General features: G+C 41.9%; 2 protein-coding genes across 2 annotated transcripts; both read left to right on the plus strand.

The window, feature by feature from the left end:
* Nucleotides 1–807: 807 nt before the first annotated feature.
* Nucleotides 808–3,593, plus strand: LOC108704744 (E3 ubiquitin-protein ligase TRIM7). Its single transcript, XM_018241423.2, has one exon. It carries the CDS (start codon nt 823–825, stop codon nt 2,389–2,391), a length of 1,569 nt encoding a protein of 522 aa, XP_018096912.1. The 5' UTR covers nt 808–822; the 3' UTR covers nt 2,392–3,593.
* A 2,869-nt stretch (nt 3,594–6,462) lies between these two features.
* On the plus strand, nt 6,463–16,696 carry LOC121398183 (natural cytotoxicity triggering receptor 3 ligand 1-like). Its single transcript, XM_041577003.1, has 5 exons — nt 6,463–6,542; nt 8,876–9,214; nt 10,044–10,343; nt 11,303–11,414; nt 16,441–16,696. Exons 1-4 carry the CDS (start codon nt 6,488–6,490, stop codon nt 11,398–11,400), a joined length of 792 nt encoding a protein of 263 aa, XP_041432937.1. The 5' UTR covers nt 6,463–6,487; the 3' UTR covers nt 11,401–11,414; nt 16,441–16,696.
* Nucleotides 16,697–22,457: the final 5,761 nt, after the last annotated feature.

A 22,457-nucleotide genomic window follows, 5' to 3' on the forward strand; every position in this document is an offset into this window, starting at 1 on the left:
GCTTCCCATGCACACACTTCTGCTTAGAGATCACTGCCATGGATCATGGGACCAGAACTGGATCGGAGTTGCTACTGTATAGCCATTAGCTGTTCATATCTAATACCATCCCCCCCATGTTGCTGTAACTTCAGGAGTGCCACAGAGGAACTCAAATATGTCAATATTACAGGAGTCTCTAGAGCAGGAGGGCCCATACTTTGCTAATGTGAGGTCTACTTTTAGTGATATTTTCCCATTATGATCTACATCCATAAAGGTATTTTTAGCATTCTGTTCCATGAAAAATATTTCTTAAATATTAATAAAATGTTTATAGCCAGATTTAACAAAGAACAATTTCTTATGACACCTTAGTGCTGTTTGCCGACAGTGTCTTGAGATGTGCAGCTCACAAGCTGAAAGTCTACTGTTAGATCCCGGTCTCTGTTTTGGACACCCCTGCTCTAGAGCTACACTCATGTGCTGAGAAATGTGCCGTCCCAACCTTTGTTTCAAAAACAATAACAACTCTAATATTTCTTGAAGGATTTAATCTCACTTCAGCACATGTTGTTCTGCATTTGATTTACAGGGATCCCCTTTCACTGCTCCTTTAAAGTTGTTTATCCATCTCCGAGCCTTTCAGCTGACAGTTTGATGCAGCAAGTGAGTGCCACCCAGCATTAGAAATAATGATTGTGCTTCGTGTAGCAATGTAGAGGGTTAAAGTTAGGAATCTGAGCTGTTCTTGGTGACTCCACAGGTTGGGAGTGGCTAAACAGGTTCCTGAGATAACAGGGAACTTGCAGTTTCGTTTCTCGTTCCTTCCCTTCTGCAATAATGTTGGCTGTTCTGAGAGAAGAGCTGAGCTGCTCCATCTGCTTAAACATTTACACAGACCCTGTACTGCTGCCGTGTGGCCACAACTTCTGCAGGGGCTGCATTGAGAAGGTGCTGGGTGCCCAGGAGGGATCTGGGGCTTATTCCTGCCCTGAATGCAGACAGGAGTCTGAGGAGCGCCCAACCCTGCCCAGGAACAGAACTCTAGGGAACATAGCAGAGAAATTCCTGACTATTCACCCAAAGCCGAGGGAACATGGGATCCTCTGCACTTACTGCATTCACTCTTTTGCACCTGCTGCTAAATCTTGTCTCCTGTGTGAGGCTTCTATATGTGAGGCCCATGTCAAGGTGCACAGCAAGTCTGAAGGACACATATTAACTGAGGCCACTGTTTCTTTCAGGAATACAAAATGCTCAATACACAAGGAACTACTTAAATACTACTGCTGTGAGGATGGGGCCCCTATCTGTGTGTCCTGCTGTCTGGTCGGAGAGCACAGGGGCCACAGGGTGGAGCTGCTGAGTGAGGCCTCTGAGAAGAAGAAAGAGAAACTGAGGAAAGTTGTGGAGAAACTGAGGCCAGAGAGAGAGGAGACTGAGAGAGGAGCCCAGAGACTGCAGGAGCGCAGGAGAGAAGTGGCAGAAAAAGCAGCCGGTGAGACAGAGAGAGTCACTGCCCTGTTTAGAGACATCAGGGAACAGCTGGAAGCCCTAGAGAAGCAACTCCTGAGTGACATCTCCAGGGAACAAGAGAAGCTCTCACTCACACTCACTGATCTGATGGAGCAGCTGGAAATAAAGAAGGAAGAGCTGACATGGAAGATCCATCACATTGAGGAGCTGTGCAACATGGCAGATCCACTCATTGTCCTACAGGAATGGGCATCAGATGGAGCTGAGTTTTGTGGGGCTGTTAATGACAGTAATGAGGGAGAAGAAAGAGATAAGAGTGAGGTCCCTGTTGTAGGCCTGATCTCAGAGACATTTCTCACAGGATTAGCTGGGATTGTGACTGGGGCAAAAGGAAGGATCTATGGGCAGGAGGCCACAGACCTGGTACTGGATATAAACACTGCTGGGAGTAGTGTTTTGGTTTCTGGGGACAAGAAAACTGTGTCCTGTACAGAAAAAAAACAATGTCGCCCTCAAACCCCAGAGAGATTTGAGGAATGCCAAGTTTTAAGCAGCAGGAGTTTCCAATCAGGGCGACATTACTGGGAAGTGGAGGGCAGTGAGTGTGGGTACTGGTTAGTAGGAGCAGCCTATCCCAGTATAGAGAGGGGAGGATGCCAGTCAGTTATTGGGAATAATGGTAAATCCTGGTGCATGTACAGATGGAGTAATTACTATCTAGTGAGACATCAGGGTAAAGAGACCAAGTTGTCCCAGGATCCATCTTGCAAGAGATTAGGGATCTCATTGGACTATGAGGCTGGACGTCTGTCCTTCTATGAGCTGAGTGAGCCAATCAGGCACTTACACACCTTCATTGCCCAATTCACTGAGCCCCTCCATGCTGCTTTCTCTGTGTGGAGGGAAGATGGTTGGGTGAGAATCATTAGTTAGGACACAATGGGAATAATGGGAAATGCCATCAACAGAATGAACAATAAAAGAACGGATTTATGGAAAAATGGGATTGTAGAGGAATGGTGCCCTTTAGTTTTGCCAATGAAAACTACAGAGAGGAATAAGGAAATTATAGATAAGTACTAACTAATGTAATTGCCTGAATAGCAAGTGACCTGTATACAGCAATATCCACATAGAGATGTTGTATATAGTATCCATCTGGCACCTCCAGTCCCTCATTTATAATGCCCCACCCAGTGCATCCCGCCAATGCATTAAGGTTGCCACTTGTTAGGTGGCAAAACTGCCTGCTGGGCTGACTGGGTCAAAACTGCCTGTCTGCTTTTCCAAATAAGGAAAACCAACAGGATTCCCCAAGATTGACTTGGAGATCGGGCAGTTGCAATCTCCAGTCATAGCCCAGTCCCTTACGTCATCACACTGACCTGTTACATCATTGTCCCTCCCCTGTTATGTCACAGCCCCGCCCACAGCCCAGTTACTACTGGGGAAAGGTGACAGCCCTACAATGCAGGCTTCCCAGGGAGCCCTAATAAGATGCTGTAAAGGACAAGTAATTGTGAGAGTAAAATCTTAAGAGTAGATATTACATTCAGGGCTTTTAAACACTTTGTGACCCTTGACACCTATTTCTTTGGGCAAAGAAAATGACTGAACAGGCTGACGTTACAGTAATGTCGCCCATTGTACTAATCATTGTACAGCACTGTATATACCTGCACATGTATAAACTGATAATCAGGGTGTGTAACTCCAGGGAATGAGACTGTGGCTAAATGTTCATTATAGGAAGTGTTTGTAGTGGAGCAGCTTTGTGTTGTGCAGCTCAGGTGTAGATAGAGAAGGGCTGCTGTGTTGTGTGTCTAATTAAAGTCAAATTAAATGCCTGTAAGTTCAATACATACACTGGCGCTACCATATCCCTATATAAATATTAGTATTAAGATTTTGCTCATGCTCAGTACCTGGCTATGGATGAATGCAGTCAGTGCACATGTGCAAGGGTGAGACAGGTCACTAGCCTTCTGGAAGACACTGGCCATACACTATAATATCCACTCACCATAGCCCAAAATCTGCTAATCTGATGCTTTGGCCCTAGGGCTAGTGATGGGCGAATTTCGCACGAAATACGCAATTTTGGGCGTTTTGCGAATTTATTCGCTGGCGGTGAATCGCGCAAATTCGCCGCAAATTCGCGCCTGGCGAATAAATTTGCCCATCACTACCTAGGGCCAAATGATCGGATTGTAACTATTGGAATAGGGGCTGTTGGGGAAAGGACTTCATCAATGAGCCAATGTAGTCCTCAATCAAACTTGCCCAATTGGCACATGGCTCATTTACAGCCAGATATTGGTTTGGTGGGCTTGTCTGAGGGCCCCATGCACAGGCAGATAAGATGCCAAATTAGTCCAAAGAACCTTAAATGTGCCTGTATATGGTCTCCTCATTTGAGTTTGGAGGTTCAGTCTAAAAGCAGCCTCATTACAACCTGTAAGTATTTGAGACAATTGGCACAGGTACAATCCTAGGTCCCCAATAATAGGGGGTGCTACAGACCCAACAATTGAATATTGCTAAAAATAGAAAAACAAAAGTATCTTGTTGCTGGGTCCACTGATACCAAATCCCTATCAGACTGGTCTGAGGTCCTTCAGTTGTGTCCCTTTATTTCACAATACTCCAAACAGCATCAAAACAAACAGAAAAAGTGCAAATATAATAACAATATTAGTCCGTTTAAACCCCTGTATTACAATGTACAATCCGGAATAAATTCAATGTACCCAATATCACAAATGAATGTTATTAAACTGTGAGCTCTTGCACAATAACTCCCCTGACTTCTAATGAGTCCTCCTGTGTGTCTGTGTTGTATCCAGTCTATGGAGACATGAGTGCAAGAGTCGGGGAGAGAGGTGTGTGGGGTTGTTAACTAATTACACAACCCAATGACTGGACATTGGGGTTCAACTGAGAAGCCCCCAGTCTGTACTAACCTGGTGTAACCCAGTCTGCTGAGCCTTCCAACCGGCACCCCCTGTATAGGACTTTGTGCCAGAAGGTGTATAGACAAAACAACATTATATGTATAGGGGAACCTTTGCACAAACTCTATATTCCTTCCCAGAGTTCCACAGTCTGTGTCTCACTATAATAAAAGGGCAGAGATCCCACTCATTATTGTCTCTTGCTGTAATAAATAGACCAACTGAACAGAAGCAGAAATCTAGTGAACAAAGAAAGAGAAAAAACTGGCTAAGATCAAGTTTAGTTTCTTCTGAGAAACATTTTATCCTCTGGGAATGAGGTGCAGTGCCCCCTACAGGAGGAACCTCACAATGTTTTATGCACTTTATGGTTTTTATTGATGCTTTTATTTCTTTCCTCTGGCCTTTTGGAGGAACAAGAAGATTCTTTATTTGGCCTCCCACCGGAGCACTTGTTTTGCCCTTATGCACTTTATGGCACTAATTTTTAGCACTTATTTATGTTTTTATATGGGTGTCACTTTTTTATGTGCACATAAAGTCTTTTTCACTGCAGGGGTGGAGTTAGTCCTTTTGGACTCTGCCCCAGGTTTTGGTGCCCTGGGAGAAGTTTCTGCAGAACCTCCGGTTAAAGGGACTGTCCCTAGCCGTGACATAAAGGAGAGTCTGAAGACCCTTGCCCCACGCCTGTGCCTTTTGTGCAAGGGGGGGGTAGGGATTTGGGGCTCACACTAACCCTCAGATGAAGGTAGCCCATCGGTCCTGTAACCTTTTGGTCTGGGGCTTCTGGATTTTGGAGCCCATGCCTTTTGGTAGAATGCACAAAAATGGAGAGCTCAAACCAATCCCAAAATGAACACTTGTTGTAAGTGCAGGTTGCTTACCCAGAAGACCCTTCCCTTGCATAGGGGTCAGTGGAGTAATAGCAATAAATTCGGATGCACACCAGTTTGTTGAAGTTGTGTCCAAAACTGATTTATTTAAACCCATATATACATCACAAAAGGGCAACGTTTTGGACCCGTCTGGGCCCTTTATCAAGGCTTTTGGTAGGACTCACTGGGTCACCCGCACTTTGCACTTTATTGCACTATGCACTATGGGTGAATGAAAGCACAACCTCTGGCTTTAAAAAAAAAAGAGGAGAAGAAAACCTCATTATAAATGCAAAAGAAGTGACCAATGAGAATACAGATTCCCAGCACTATGTCAGCCATCTTGCTTTTATCTGACATACACACGTTATTTTATTTATTTCATTATATGACACTGGAATCAGACATGGGGATAAAGGACAGACTTGTTCACTGAAACTGGGCTTAAAGGGATCCTGTCATCGGAAAACATGTTTTCTTCAAAACGCATCAGTTAATAGTGCTGCTCCAGCAGAATTCTGCACTGAAATCCATTTCTCAAAAGAGCAAACAGATTTTTTTATATTCGATTTTGAAATCTGACATAGGGCTAGACATTTTGTAAATTTCCCAGCTGCCCCCAGTCATGTGACTTATGCCTGCACTTTAGGAGAGAAATGCTTTCTGGCAGGCTGCTGTTTTTCCTTCTCAATGTAACTGAATATGTCTCAGTGGGACCTGGATTTTACTATTGAGTGTTGTTCTTAGATCTACCAGGCAGCTGTTATCTTGTGTTAGGGAGCTGCTATCTGGTTACCTTCCCATTGTTCTTTTGTTTGGCTGCTGGGGGGGAGGGAGGGGGTGATATCACTCCAACTTGCAGTACAGCAGTAAAGAGTGACTGAAGTTTATCAGAGCACAAGTCACATGACCAGGGGCAGCTGGGAAATTGACAATATGTCTAGCCCCATGTCAGATTTCAAAATTGAATATAAAAAAATCTATTTGATTCTATTTGCCTGCCCCCCTCTAGTTCAGTTTCTGGGGTTAAACGCTTGGGTTTAGTGTCCCTAATTAACACAATAATATTAACACAAAGGGGGAGTTGATTACAAACACAGATGTGCTGCAGTTTATATACAGGGGGGGTGGGTGGGTTATTATGGGAATGTGAGTGAATTAGTGGAAATAGAAAGTGAAAGTAATGAGAAGCTGCTGGACATGGAGCAACGACACATTCTCCTCGTTTTCCTCTTCTCATTCCTCCCAAAATCAGGTAACAGCAACATCTCTTTATTATGGGGGGGTCACAAGCTGGGGGGGGGCAGGATTACTGTGTATATTACTGTGTATATCAGGGGGGGGGGACTGAGATTCTGTCTGTGTCTGGGCGTCTGTACTGAGTCATTTCCCTGCTGGAGGGCACAGACCCCATTACTGTTTATAAGGACAGACACAGGGAGATGTATTATATTATATTATTATATTATCTTATATTATGTATTATATATACTGTATATCATGTTGGTGCAACAGTGGGACACTCGCTCCCTTCTCATGATGATTCTGTTGCACTATTTCCCCTCCCCCCATACACACATTTTACTCATTTCCAACATAATTCTGTATCCAAAAATCTTCTTTTATGAGATTTATAGAAAGAAGTGAATAAAATCTCTCAGTGGTACAGGACCATTCACTGTATCGATGTTACTCTGGATCCCTCAGCCTTTTGTATCCTCAGTAACACTCTTTAGACTTTTATATCACAATTCATTGCATTTCTTTCGGATCTGAACTTTTTGTTTGGCTTTCAGCCTTGTGAAACCCAAACAATAATCTGGCCAATGAATAAAAGCATCAGCCTGGCTTAGTTATATACAAGTGCCGTTCATTTCTTATAATTACAGAAACAATAAAAAGCAAATCATAGTTACATCGTTAAGTTGGGCTGAAAAAAGACCAATGTCCAATCAATCAATCAATCAATCAATCAAAAGTAAGAAATTGTTTTTCTAAATTAGCATTTCTGTATTACAGAGCTTTCTTGATAGCTGATTTCTGTATAATAGATCCCATACCTGTAATTACAAATTTGAACTTGCTCATCAGGCAGAATATAGATAGAGATAGTGGTGCCACCTCTGTGGTTTTTTATGAAAGGACTGTCTGATTTAAAACTTTCCGAAAACTGAACAGAAATCAAGTCATTTGCTTCTTAATGATGCAATAAAATACCCAAATTGTAGATTTCACTCCGGAGAACCGATTTCTCTAGCCGGTAATCACTTTATTTAAAAAATGCACGACATGTTTTGGATCGAGTGATCCTTCCTCAGGTGCTCATATGAATGGGTTTGGGACAGACGACACCCCATAGGGTTTGGGTTCCTAGAGCACTGGGCTAATTTTTCCTTGGGGTACAACCTATACAGCCGTGACGGTTTGCACCTCAATGGAAGGGGGTCCACGGTGCTAGGGGAAAGAATGGCTAAGAGGTTGGAGGAGTGTTTGAACTAGGCAAGGGGGGGTGAGATAAAGAATTATGGGGGAGCTAGGGTAGATGGGGCAGTGGGGTTAGTAAGGGGTCATGGGGGAGGAGTGAGGGGGGCAAACAGTTTACCAGCTAAGGAGGTCCCTCTGTTACAAGGAAAACAGAATAATACTAACTTAACATATAATTCTCCACTAAGTAATGCAAATTTCACAAGTAAAAGTAGTAACCTCCGCTGTATGCTGCAAATGCACGGAGTTTGTCAGGTAAAATGGGAGACCTGGAATTAATTGCTCTAAACATTATGATATCATTGGTATCACTGAGACCTGGTGGGATGAAACATGTGATTGTGAATTTAAATGGTTACACCCTTTTTAGGAGGGACAGAGGGATTAAATAGCGGGTGGAGGAGTGTGTTTGTATGTAAAGCCTGAATTAAAGCCATGCGCTAAAGAAATAACAATAGCTGCCAGTGGTGAGGGTGTAGAATCCCTCTGGGTAGAGATTTTGACTGGACAAAAGGTAACAAAGAGAATTCTCATTGGTGTATGTTATAAACCACCTGGTATAAGTGTCGAGTATGAAGCCCAGCTACTCTTTTTCAAATAGAAGCAGCTTCACAAGTGGGTCAAGTTATTACTATGGGTGACTTCAATTGCTTTGGCATTGTCTCCTAGCCTTTTCCCTTGTACCTTGCTCTAACTCTTGCTCTTTCTATCTTCCCTTGCCTGTCTTGTCCTGCTTTTACCTTGCCTTGCCTGTACAGTACCGTGCCTTATCATTTCTGCTCTGTTTTCTAGTCCTGTTTGCCTTCCTGCTCCAGTCCTGTTCCTGCTCCAGTCCTGTTCCTGCTCCAGTCCTGTTCCTGCTCCAGTCCTGTTCCTGCTCTAGTCCTGTTCCTGCTCCAGTACTATCCCTGCTACAGTCCTGTTCTGGCTTCAGTCTTGTCCAGTCCTCTTCTATGCTTGTTCTGTCCTGTCCAGTCAAGTTCAACTTTCATCTTCTCATTGTGCACTTACAGCCCCTGCCTCAAGGACTCACCTTTCCTCCTCTACCTCCACAACACCCCTAACCTATCCTTGACTTTCTTAATAACATTTCTTTGATTACAGAGTCTCTCCTAAATGTGACTGTTCCTCACACCCACCAAGCGACACTGGGAACTAATACCTCAATACTTTGCAAATTCCGTATAGATTACCCACCTTTTGATGCTCAGTACCTTCTTATATTCTGGTACCTAAATGATAGGGAGATCTTGAACTACACCAGAATGTACACCAAAGTGAAGACATTGAACTCAAGATTATCCATAAACAAGGATGCTACAAAATATGGGTTGGCTTCTCTGGACATTGCTGATGTGCGAGTATCTGATGAAGGGAAGTATACGTGTTGTGTGCTTTATACACCGGAGAGAAGGGAGAGGAAGGTCTACTTCTGGGTTTATGGTAACAGTTTTTGCTTCAATTAAACAGATAGAGGAACATGTTATATTGGTTTTATTATCTGGCACAGTATCTGCTCATTAGATTTGTACCAAATGATAATCCCAGCAGATTTCATCCAATTACTAGAAGAGTTCAGGTTTTAGTCTCTGCTTTGGCCATGCCCATTCTTGACATCAATCCCATTAAAAGGAAGACACTAAGGGGGGTTGTTCATTAGAATTAAGTGTGTGCCTCAAATCAAGTAGCAATTAGGCAGGTTATGTATGAGAACTTTAGGGGTTTAACTTGACGGACGGTGTCTTTTTTCAAATTTATTATGTTAAATTGAGAAAATACACTGTTATACATACATCAGGTTTATAAAATACACATGTCCATCATGTTTAATCTTTTATGACTAAATAAAACCTGCCTAACTGCTAGTTGATCCAGAGGAAGGCAAAAAAAAACATCTGCCTGAAGCCTCTTTAATTTACTTTACAAACAGATATTCCTTCCTGACACCAAGATGCAATCAGAGCAGTCATTGGATCAACTTGTACTAAAGGCCAACTTCTATTTAGATATGTGGGAAAGAGTTTGGAATCCTTTTGGGATCCTTAATCCTTAATATAGCATGCCTTGGAATACAAAGTGTTTAGGAAATGCAAAACATGACACACACACATGCCTATCAATGCCCACCAGTAAAATAAATCCCAATTATTTCGTTTTTTTACTAGGATTAAAAAAATTCCATCCCTTACAAAATGAGTTTAATTAAAATATGAAATAGTTGGTTTAATTATATTACTAGCATACAAATCCTTCCTCTTCTATTCCAAAACAGCTCCGCCCAGGATCACGGTCACTAATAATATTGTAATTAAAGATAAGGAAAGTATCCTGAGTGCCTCCATCACTGGCTTCTACCCTGTGGAAATTGACATTATGTGGCTCAGGGACGGGGAGATATTGGCTGGTGGAACTGTGCTCACCCCCCAGAGAAATACAGATGGTACATACCGAGTCAACAGCACACTCACCATTGAACCCACCGAGGAGAACCAGAACCAGAACTTCTCTATCCGGGTCCAACATGAGTCTCTCACTGCTTTTCTCCAGGAGGATTTCCAGCTGATCTATGGAGGTAATGATGGTTCCAGAATAGGCCAAACTAATGTTTGTTTTAAGTGAAATAGAGAGTAGAGTACAAGAGCTTATACCAGTGTGGCATCACAAGATGATCTTGGCTCAGATGGCTCTCCATGGCCTACAATGTCATCTCAACTCCATCATTGCAATAAATGCATTAATATAGCTTGCAGTAGGGTTAACTCCATCTGTATTTATGAATTGCCATATAATAATGATATTTCAGCAACATACTTTTAAAACCCAAACACTCTTTTAACAGATGGACACTATATAATTATAGTAAAAAAAAACTCACTCATCCCATTGCTTTTATTTCATTCTGATAAAGTAAATTTTTCGTTACAAAAGTTTACCAAAAAACAAATTCATCAGCCTCCCATAGAAAATTAAGAGTCTTGGGCAGTTTAGAAAATGTCATGGGAGGTGGGGGGAAATGTAATCCAGTATTCTTAGAAATAATTTGAAATGAGCCAAAATGGTTAAAAGCAATGTGTGGAAAGCAGAATATTTTTTGTCTTAATATTTTTCTATCCCCGTGAATGTATTCATTTATAATGAGGGGAAATCAATAAAATTGGTTCCTAGTAATGGACTAAAGGTGCTACGACATCAAGTGACTGGGATCTGAGAAATGAGGTATGATAATCTGATGATGTCATCGAGCTAATGTAATGGAGCCCCCACTCATACGCACTAATGGATATTGATTAAAAATGAGAATGGTGGATTTCTCTGATGGCACCATGGTAACCTATAGTGCATGATGTACCATAGGCTTATTGAAGTCAATTAACATTCCTCAATAATTCATTAGGGCTGAAAATGCATCTAATTAGTATATATCATCTAGTTCAGATAGTAGGTGAAAGTGTATCTCACCCCCAAAATCTGTTTACCAACCACAACTGTCTGCTGTTCTAAGCCCTTTTATCTGTCCTTGTGTCTCTACAGATCTGAAATCTTTAAACAAAACATCTCGGCTCATTTTTTCATCATCTACTTTTGGTGTGTGGGCATTAATAGCATGGTTACTCCCTTATTCTATGTAATAATGAAGAACAAGGTAAGTGATCTGAGTTGACTTTCCCACTAGGATTTCATACCTGCTTTCGGTTCACCTACCAATTTATATGTTTGTCTGGAATTCCACTAATGTTTTTTTAAAAATCAAATGTGGTGCACTCATTAAGGAGACTGAAGACATGTCTGTGGTGTTTGGGCCTTGTTGTTCTGACCCTGTTCAATCAAATGCACAAGGAATGTTTATTAAATCTTCCATCAGACCCTAAAATATACCCATCTTGGAAGAGGAAAGTGCAATATGCACAGCAAATCTTTTTGTCCCTCTTTCTATTTTCCAAATGTTGGGAGGTATGCTGTATCATCTCTCCATCATCTGTATCCAGTACACATGGAACCCTGAGCTCTCATCCCTCCATATCCAAAATCCACACAACCCTTACACCAGCCTTTAGACTATGGGTTTCTCATTGCACAATTCATATAGTTGTAAGTTTGTGATACAAATACAAACATGTTTGTAGGGGCCCTGGCACCAACATTTTTTTTTATAACTTGTATGGCCTTGACCACCAAAACTTTTAGGGTGGACCCTAGGTTTGGTTGGTAAAATCAGTTCACAAAACTTCAAATCAGTGGGTCCTGGTGCACGTACCCTGAATGGCCACTCCTCTTGCATCAATTGGTTCAAGTACAGCACCACAATTATTTTCTGGAATAAAAATGCCTTTATTATGAACACTGGCAGGACCTGGATAAGCGATGTTTCAGGCTACACAGAGCCTCGTTTCAAGCTTACCACACACTCAACAATACAACACAATACAACTTTTTATAGAGAATATGTAGAGAGAATTCAACTGTGAGCACTCACCCACACCTGTTCCACAGGTCCAACATGGTAACCAACAGGTAATCATGTCCCCGGAACTAGACGAACTTGATGCAAACACAGCAATAGCAGCAATTGTACGGAGCACACGATGGCTGGAGTAATAAAATCTTAATAACAGCTAAAGCCATTAGTTCATATCATGAATATGACTTAATACCCCACGCATGACGCATTTCGTGGTGTACCGCCACTTCCTCAGAAAAAGCAACTTGTGATTGTTCAACCACTTAAAAGTTATCGGGATATCGCCGTGTGACAATGTAATAAACCTGTTGAAAACTTTAACTCATTTGTAACAATGAGCCAGCAGATGGAGCAATATGTTTCTGTATAAAAAGCTGTGTTGTTGAAGTGTCTGGTGGGCTTGAAAAAAAGCCTCTGTGTAGCCTGAGACGTCGCTTATCCAGGTCCTGCCAGTGTCCCTAATAAAGGCATTTTTATTCAAAAAAAGAATTGTGGTGCTGTACTTCAACCAATTGAGGCAAGGGGGACCCTAGGCACCAAAGTTGTTTTTTTAACTTGTATGGGGGCACTTACTGTTTTAAGGCATGTGTCTTGTGTGACCATCCTACTGATGGGTGAGTAAGGAGTGCCAAGGGGGAGCCCATAAACAGTGTCAGACTGGGAAACCAGGGGCCCACCCAAAAACCTTTGACCAGGGGCCCACCAATTAATCTTAGACCAGGGGCCCACTCTTAGTACTATTTTTCTTCCTCTCCTCACTCAACCTCTATTCTCCTAGTCTCTTTTCTTTACACATAATAATCTTTTCCAACTATTTATGGAATGGCCATGAAATAGGCCAAATGTTTAGCAGCATGAGGGGCCACTGACACCTGGGCCCACCGGGACTTTTCCTGGTATCCCTGTGGGCCAGTCCAACACTGGACATAAAATGTTGTGATTTCTGATGGCAGCCCTGCATTTGCTATAGTACGATGTGTAAAATGTAAGTCCAGGCAATGGAAGGTGTTAAAGTTGGTTGATTGGGGTCCCAAGGATACTTTTGGTTTTCAAGCTCAGTGATTTAAAAAAGGATCAGGTCAAAATTCAGTAATAGGGCAAACAGAATGTGATTAGATTTATCTGATGGTTGGTATCAGGTTGATGTTCATAGTTGTAAATAAATGGATTACTAAAAGAAAAATTCCAGAAACAAGGTCATGAGATTTATACAAACTGGAGAGATAATTGACAAAGTTCTTTGCAAATATTAAATAACAGACCAATTACAGAGAATTAGACTCCCTCAATTCATACGTTAATTCCGTATTTGCTAATAAAGCCATAACAAGTTCATGTTATACTACTTTAAGTTATTAGGAAATTAAAGGAGTATTAGCGCCTTACAGAGCAAGTTGCAGCACAATGTGCCAGATACACGTACAAGAAATGGAAAAGGAAAATTAAGTCTAGTTCCAACAATTGTCATAGTTGTACAGTTAAACATGTCTTGTGAGTCAATGTGTGTATTGGCTGTGTTTTTGCGTTGATTTTGTCTTGAGCTATTGCTGGTGTGCTATTTCCATTGTGTGTGCTGTGTGTATTTGTTTCATGTCACATCATGATGTAGTGTCAAGTTTGCAGCAGGAATAGAAATGTAGATACTTCCAGAACATTTTCAGGTTTTTTTTCTGGATTTTCTATTAAAGGTATTCAAGTATTGAGAGGAGTTATTGATGCAGATTATCAAGGAGAGATCAAAATATTTTATTGATTAATTGATTATTGATGCAGATTATATAGGCAAAATATTGTATAAAACTAATTTGGTTACTGTCTCTTTAAATAGCAATTATGCGTACGAAAAGTACTGGGAATTACAGCGCAGTGCCTCCACCTAAGGAACACTGAGGAACACACCTCAGGGGGATTCCACTAGGAATAATACAACGCACAGTTTGCAGATGAAACAAATATAAACAGTAATAAAGAAATTGGGCAATCTAATACACAAAGCACTCCTGCACTGGGATATGTGGGATACTACCTCTCCTGATACAGATTCTCTATTTGCTTGGCATCCGTAACCAGGCTGCATCTTGGCTCTCTTCTTACTTTTCTAACCGATCATTCACTGTCTCCTATGATAACAAAACCTCATCTCCAGTTCCACTTAATGTGGGGGTGCCGCAAGGCTCTGTACTTGGTCCCTTGTTGTTCTCCCTGTACTCTCTGTCTTTGGGAGATCTCATCCATTCATTTGGCTTTAATTATCATCTGTATGCTGATGTACCCAAATATATTTATCCACCCCTTCATTAACAGCTGAAACAGAGGCTCAGATCTCTAACTGCCTCCTGGTTATCTCAAATTGGATGAACCAGCGCCTCCACCTAAGCCTGGTCCTACTCCCCTATTTACTATCTCTATTGATGGCTCATTAATCCTGTCAACTCAGCTCACTGTCGGGGGGGAATCTTTGACTCCTCTCTCTCCTTCTCTGATCATATTAACACCCCTGTCAAAACCTGTCACTTTTTCTTACGCAATATTGCCAAAATCCATCCCTTCCTTTCACCTGATACATCCAAGACGCTCATGCATGCTCTCATCCTATCCCGACTAGATTACTGTAACCTTCTACTAACTGGCCTCCCTAACTGCCATCTCTCCCCTCTACAGTCTGTATTAAACACTGCTGCCAGAATTCTCCTCCTCTCATCCAAAAGGTACAGGCCCCTCCGCTGCTGAAGTCCTTATCATGGCTTCCTATAAAACAAAGAATAACTTATAAACTCCTCCTCATAACCTTCCCTTCATTCCTCTGCACCTCACTACATCTCATCTCTTGTCTCTCTATATGTTCCTGCCCGAAACCTCCGCTCCTCTCAGAGCAACCGCTTGGTTGTACCCCCCACTACTACTGCTGTTTCCCGTATCAAACCCTTCTCTCTTGTGACTCCTTATATTTGGAATGTCATTCCTGAATCTCTCAGGAGAGAATCCTCCCTCAGTGTTTTTATAACAAAACTCAAAGACTCTCTGGGAGCACCTGGATAACAGCTGAACTGGCACTTATATATCAGTGTAACAAACTGTAACCCACAGCACCTTAATACCCCTCTGAATTGTGTCTGTATGTTACCCTCCCATTTAGACTGTAAGCTCTACGGGGTAGGGTCCTCTAGCCTTTTGTTTCCTTGACACTGAGCAATTAATCTGCATTGTAATTATATTTTATATTTATGTGAATTGTAGTCTAATAATGCACTTATTGTTACTTTTTATTCTGACCCTTGTTTGTTCCTGATAATTTATTGTTTTGTTGTACAGTGCTTTGCCCTCAAGGAGCGCTTTACAAATAAAAATATACATACATACCTAAATCACTATTAGGTAATCTTTTTAAGCCTCAAAGTCCCAATCCTCTGGAAGGGGTTAATAACCACACATTTCAGTTCAACTGGAATGTCCCTGCCTCAGAGCTCTTATTTCCCAGGTAGCACTACCTTTCCCAAAAGAACCCCTCCTTTTGGAATCCAGCAGTACTCCCACATAGCAGGTAAATACACAAGACCTGTAGTCAGTTTGGGACCCCATGCTTGTATCATTGCCAGTATCCTCCCTTGGGTGGCTCACTCACTGGGGTGCGCTCAGTGGAAATCACACTGGAGATTACAGGCAGCTCTGCAGCAGGATCAATCTCACCAGTGGCACCTTTCTCCTTCTGAGTCTCTATCAGCTTGGCAGGGAACAGGCTGGCCTCTCTCTGTACTTCCACAGATTTAACAGCTTGAACAGCTTTACAGGACTTGGTTCTGGCTGGATCTTTTACTACCAGCCCTTACTAAACTCTGTCAGAGACCCTGTGCAAAAGGCTCCAAAATCAGGCACATGGGTTGCTCTCCAGCCTGTAACTGGGCTGGATGATGTCACAGACAGAAAAACAGGGGAATGATTCCTCTTATCCCCTACAATTGCAATAATTATGTCAGTGTATTCTGGGCAAGTCATGAAAAAAAATCCTCCAGCATAAGTAACTATATGAGGTGATAAAAGTTTTGGAGCAAAGTTTTGGATACAACATCCAAACAAACAACCAGAATCCACTGAGGAAATTGCACCAGGAAAGAATAATGTTGTGCTGTAATGAGACCAGGAAAGGAAAAGGGGATTATGTCCCAATAGAGAAATGTTATTTATGAGAATAATAAAATCAGTTTCTTTATAGGTCAACCCCCACATGATATGCCTTCTGATGATGTGGTTTCCCGGTGTGATGATAATGCAAAATGGATTTCCTTTGGACACATCTACTGCTGAAATATACTTGTTAACACCACACTTGGATCAGAAGTGAAATGGAGATAGAGCAACAGTACAAATAATAGAACACAAGGCAATTTTGTCTATCCTTGTCTAATCAAAGCCTTAACTCACCTATTTGAACTTTCCCTCTCAACTGGACTGTTTCCTTCTCGACTAAAACATGCTCTTGTCACCCCCATTCTGAAAAAACCCTCTCTTGATCCCTCCAATCTTGACAACCTCCGACCTATCTCTCTGCTACCTTTCATCTCTAAACTACTTGAGCGCCTAGTCTACAACCGACTTACCTCATTCCTCTCTGACAATAACCTGCTGGACCCCCTACAATCTGGTTTTAAGCCACAACACTCCACGGAAACTGCCCTGACTCGACTAACTAATGACCTTTTAACCGCTAAAGCCAACAATCATTTCTCACTACTAATACTGCTTGATCTCTCAGCCGCATTTGACACTGTAGATCACCCTCTCCTCCTCCAGTCCCTCCAGTCGCTTGGCCTTCGTGACACAGCCCTGTCCTGGTTCTCTTCTTACATCACCAATCGTTCCTTCAGTGTCTCCTACAATGGAGTATCATCTTCTCCCCTACCTCTTTCTGTTGGAGTTCCTCAAGGCTCTGTCCTGGGACCATTACTATTCTCCCTCTATACTTCCTCGGCAAATTAATAAATTCGTATGGTTTCCACTACCACCTCTATGCTGACGATACTCAGATCTATCTCTCATCTCCTGATCTCAACCCAGAACTCCTAACTCGCGTCTCCTCCTGCCTGTCCGCTATCTCTACCTGGATGTCGCAACGCTACCTTAAATTAAACCTCTCTAAAACTGAAATGGTTCTCTTTCCTCCAACTAACACCAGTAACATCCCGGAAGTATCCATCATAGTTAACAATTCCACTATCACCCCCTCTCCCCAGGCCTTGGGGTTATCCTAGATTCTGCCCTGTCATTCACTCCTCATATCCAGTCATTTATTAAATCATGTCACTTCCACCTAAGGAACATCTCCAAAATACCATAATTTATCACCCAAGACGCTGCCAAAATTCTTATTCACTCTCTCATCATATCGCGTCTAGACTACTGTAACTCTCTCTTAATTGGCCTCCCCCTCCAGAGACTGTCAGCTCTCCAGTCCATAATGAACACTGCTGCGAGGCTCATACACCTCAGCAACCGCTCCTCCTCTGCCTCGCCATTCTGTCAATCCCTGCACTGGCTTCCATTACCTTTCAGAATCAAATTCAAATTAATGACACTGACTTTCAAAGCACTTCATAACTCTGCTCCACCCTACATCTCTGAACTCATCTCTATATACTCACCCACTCGCTTACTACTCTCCTCTACTGACCTGCTACTCAACTCTTCTCTCATTACCTCCTCACATGCTCACATTCAAGACTTTGCAAGGGCTGCACCCCTCCTCTGGAACTCTCTCCCACGGTCTGTCCCACTTTCAAAAAATCTCTGAAAACGCACTTCTTTCGAGAATCCTCCCCTCACTCTGCTTAACTACCAAACGCAACACCACATACAATACCACATTTCTCACCCACTCAATTCAATCTTGCCCACTCCCACACCTTGTGTATTACTCCCTTCCCTTTAGAGTGTAAGCTCTTTCGCATAGGGCCTTCCTCACCTTCCTGTACCTGTATTGATTGTGATGTATGTAACTCCATATGTTCTATGTATATAATTCATGTGATGTAGTTGTATAATCACGTTTACTTTACAGTGCTACGCAATATGTTGGCGCTATATAAATACATGTTAATAATAATAATAATAATTTTACTTGTAAACCAAATAAACAATGTTACCGTACCGATCATTGGGAGTCAAGTGTGAAGACCCACCAAAGAGCAAGATACTCTCAGTATTATGTATTAAAAACTGATAATGGAGCGATCTTACTGCACAATCAAATGGATATTAAATGTTGTAATTTACCAGTAAATGTAATCCACCAAAGTGTCAGAATAATACTGTAGTTAGTGGAAGAGGTTAAAGGGCTGAATATATAATATTTTTAGTAATACACCAAATATTACTAGCAAAAATGATTTAGTACAAATCTCTTCTAAATGTGAAAAAGTAGGAAGTCAATCCAAAAGAATGAATGTTCAGTTCAATTCCCTAGTACAAATAAAAAAAATTATAATGTCAAGTAAAAAAGGGAATGATCTGATACTGTATTAGAAACTGTAGGAACAGGTACTGGAATATTAAATTCTATAGACTGATATGTCCTAAATACATTCTGTATACAAAACTATCCCTAATACACAGAATGAATGTCTCTCATGGTATATAAGTATTTGTGACCATACACAGAGAAAAAATAGACAAAAGACTTATTTCTATTATAGAATGAGAATAAAATCTGTTTAGTGCACAAAAGGATGTCATTATATCACAAACTCCATTCTGTACAGTTTAACAAACAATCTGTCTCACAAATGTATAACCTCCATGTAATGGACGCACTTATGTGCAAAGTTACTCACAGAATGAATTATGTAAATAAAACATGGACATAATATATAATAGTGTAACTAGTGCTTGTCAAGCTAGATTTGAATGACAAAATAGATATTTGTGACAGAAAGCAAGATTTTATAGTACAGGATTCATTCTTTCCACAAAATGAAAGTTTTGTTTCACAAAACAGATAAAATAACCATAACATACAAAACACATAACCAAACACTACAGGTTCATGATTGGAAGTTCTTACAAATGGCTGAGAAATATAATGCTGCACTTATAATGATTGTAGAGAAAGAAAAGTATGCAAAACATAAATATAATTGTAGGGATGTGTAGAATAGCCACCCCCAGTATTATTTAGCAGGCAGTCCCCTAGTGTTATAGATACATAACTGGGTCCTAAAATACAGTTGGGAGGGGTAACTGTTTCCTATTTCTGCTTTAAGCTATGCCCCTTGTTGTTTCTTACAGTGACCAGTAGATGGCATTGTGCTAAAGTATAAAAGCTTCTGAAGCCATGCTTTCAGTGTCCATTTTGTGCGAGTCCTGGTCTGAGCAAGCAGACAGGGCCCCTGTGGAACCTAAACTTAAATAGGGTTTAGTCCGTGTAGTTTATCTCTTTAATAGGTCGCTCTAGGAGTGAGAGACAGTTAGATTATTTAGCTGAGCAACTTGAGGCTCCTACGAGGATTGTAGTGGGATTAAGATCCCGGGTACTAATTGCCCAGAAGTAGGGACTAAGTGTATAGACGTAGGGTAGAGAGTATTCCCCTCAGGTTCCACTTAGGGAAAATGCTGAAAGCTGGGTGTACCTCCTAAAAGCTGCATGTATTGTTCCTATCTCTGAAGAGAATCATACTGACCAAAGGTGTTGTGAGTACTGCCTATTCAATGTACTGTATGATGCTGCAAATGTTCTGATTTATGTACACTCCACTGAGAATTGTATATTGTGCTCAATAAATCTGTTCTATGGTTAAGTTATATGAACCACTGATGCCCAATTATTTACACCCTGAATACAGTTACAGTTGCACTACATCCTGCTACCACATCACTGCAAGGGCTCACTCCCTAAGGTTATAAGGTCTCATCCGGAGCATATGTACTGGGAGTGAAGCTTATAGTAGAGTAAGGTGCACTCAAATTTACTATAGCGCTACATAATCATTTTAGGTGATATGGCTATTCTTATTGTAGTAACCTGCTTGTGTGGCCATTTTGGTTGAGGGCATGCCTGCTATTTCCCATTGTCTTATGATTCACTCCTGTTCCTGTTTCCTCTTCCTGTCTAAGCTGAGAGCAATAATGGGACAGGCCACACCCACCTGCCATGTTGTAATAAATGTACCAGAAGCAGGGGGGTAACTACAGAGGGCGGCAGGGACCCCATGAGGCCCGAATTCATATACAGTTTCAATAAATATTGGTAAAACAAGTCAACCTCTAAACATTTTGGGGGCTTGAAAAATAATTAGCTGTGGGGCCCAGTAATATCCAGTTATGCCAAACTGTTACACTGCTTGTGACAAAGCTGCCATAGTGATTATGGCCCGGGCCTAGGGTGGCAGGATTTTAGGGGGACGGCATGCTGCCCAACCACACCCACATTGGTTCAAAAACACTGGGGAGGCACAGGAGATACAATCTCCATGAACATTTGCACGAATAAAGGGGAGGGGACAGGGGCGACAAATGGCAGTGGGCCTAGGGGCGTCCGCTATGTAAATCCGGCCCTGTGAGTGAGCAGAGACTACTCATGAGTGAAGTTGTCCCATATGGATTAATGTGGCATATGTGGCTCAGTAAAGCAGCTGAGTGACCCACTGGCGGATGGAGTTCAGCAGCTCAGTCTTGTGGAAAAATTCTGAACTCACTCTAAGGAAAATACTATTTTTCTAATTATATTATTGCATGACATGTACCTGGATTGCTGCTGGGCAAGTAACTGCGCAGTTCAGATTTGACACTTTTACTTATACAATGTCCCTAATTAGCCTCGAATCTGTGCCGCAAAATGGCGAAAAATTTGCGAAACGCAAAATAATTTTGACACGTCAATTTTGACGCTAGCTTCTATTGCAGCTATTTGGTCCAAATTCATTAAAGTCAATGGATGTCTGAATAATTTTGATATATAACAATTTTGATGCACGACAATTTTTTTTGATGCAGCAGATTTTTTGTCGATGAATTTTGCTTGAGGCAAAATGTGGTAATTTGGACCTAACTCGTGTCTGACAAATTTATTTGCCTTTCACTAGCCCTAATCACCAAGATTACACATTGTACTACTTAGACTTTAGGGGTCATTTATGACCACAGTTGCCATGTTTTTTTAACCACAATACAGAATGCAGGTGAGATGTCTGACACAATTTCATCCAATGCATTACAATTTGCACAATTATATTTGTGCTCTGACACTAATCAGACCCTATTGCTCTTTTCTGGGTGTCGTCATTACTGATGTGACATGCGTGTGACACGTGTGCAGTTGTGCCCCCCCCTCGACCTGCTCTGATGTGAAAGGGTTAAACACTGGGCAGGTAAGGGGGCGGCATCATTAGAGCCCTTTTGTTATAAATAAATGTAAAACATTTCAGCCTTTCCCTAAGTGGAACCTGAGGGGAATCTATCTACCCTGTTCCTATACACTTAGTCCCAACTTCTGGGCAATTAGTACCCGGGATCTTAATCCCTCTGACCCTCCTCGTCGGAGCCTTGAGCTATCCAAAGATTGTGAGTGGGATTAAGATCCCGGGTACTAATTGCCCAGAAGTAGGGACTAAGGGGCAGATTTATCAAGGGTCGAATTTCAATTTTAAAATATTTTGACATTCGACCATTGAATTGGTGTTCTACGATAGTCCAAGGCTGTTTTCGATGGAATACGGCCATTTTCGAAGTAAAAATCGTTCGATCGATTCCACGCTTTGATTCAAAGGTTTGCAAGTAGCGAATAGTCGAAGATGATCGAAGGTGGCCTTTGCCCCACTTCTATTTGAATTGATTCGAGGTTTTCATGCCCCACTTCCTTTATGCCATTTTTTCAAACAGGAAGTCCTCTGGAGGCCATTTTAGGTGAATTTTCACCCTTAATGCGCACTTGCTATTTGGATGAGCCAGGTGGAGGAGGCTGCCAAAGTGCTTTGAAAAAAATGGCTAAAAGAAGTGAGGAGAATGAAGGAGAATGCTGTTCCAGCCCTGATGAGGTGCCCAGGGTGGCTACATCCCACACTACATGGCATGTAAGTCACCACAGGAGGGGGAAAGGGGCTGGAGTGTCAGAGGGAGGGGTTCCTGGGTGGAAGGAGAGGAGACCATGTCAGGAGGAGGGTCCCATAGAGGGGGGGAAGAGAGGTCTGGGAGTGGCAGGAGTAGGAGCTCCCCCAGGTCATGCCACGTGTCCCCCGCAAC

Source organism: Xenopus laevis, chromosome 9_10L, assembly GCF_017654675.1.
Source record: "Xenopus laevis strain J_2021 chromosome 9_10L, Xenopus_laevis_v10.1, whole genome shotgun sequence".
Classification (NCBI taxonomy): domain Eukaryota; kingdom Metazoa; phylum Chordata; class Amphibia; order Anura; family Pipidae; genus Xenopus; species Xenopus laevis.

What these genes read in the sequence shown, in the direction of transcription:
- LOC108704744 (XM_018241423.2), top strand. Translation starts at nt 823, where the DNA reads ATGTTGGCTGTTCTGAGAGAAGAGCTGAGCTGCTCCATCTGCTTAAAC.
- LOC121398183 (XM_041577003.1), top strand. Translation starts at nt 6,488, where the DNA reads ATGGAGCAACGACACATTCTCCTCGTTTTCCTCTTCTCATTCCTCCCA. An exon ending in GGTCTACTTCTGGGTTTATG is followed by an intron (nt 9,215 to 10,043) that starts GTAACAGTTTTT and finishes ATTCCAAAACAG; the next exon opens with CTCCGCCCAGGATCACGGTC. An exon ending in TTTCCAGCTGATCTATGGAG is followed by an intron (nt 10,344 to 11,302) that starts GTAATGATGGTT and finishes GTGTCTCTACAG; the next exon opens with ATCTGAAATCTTTAAACAAA.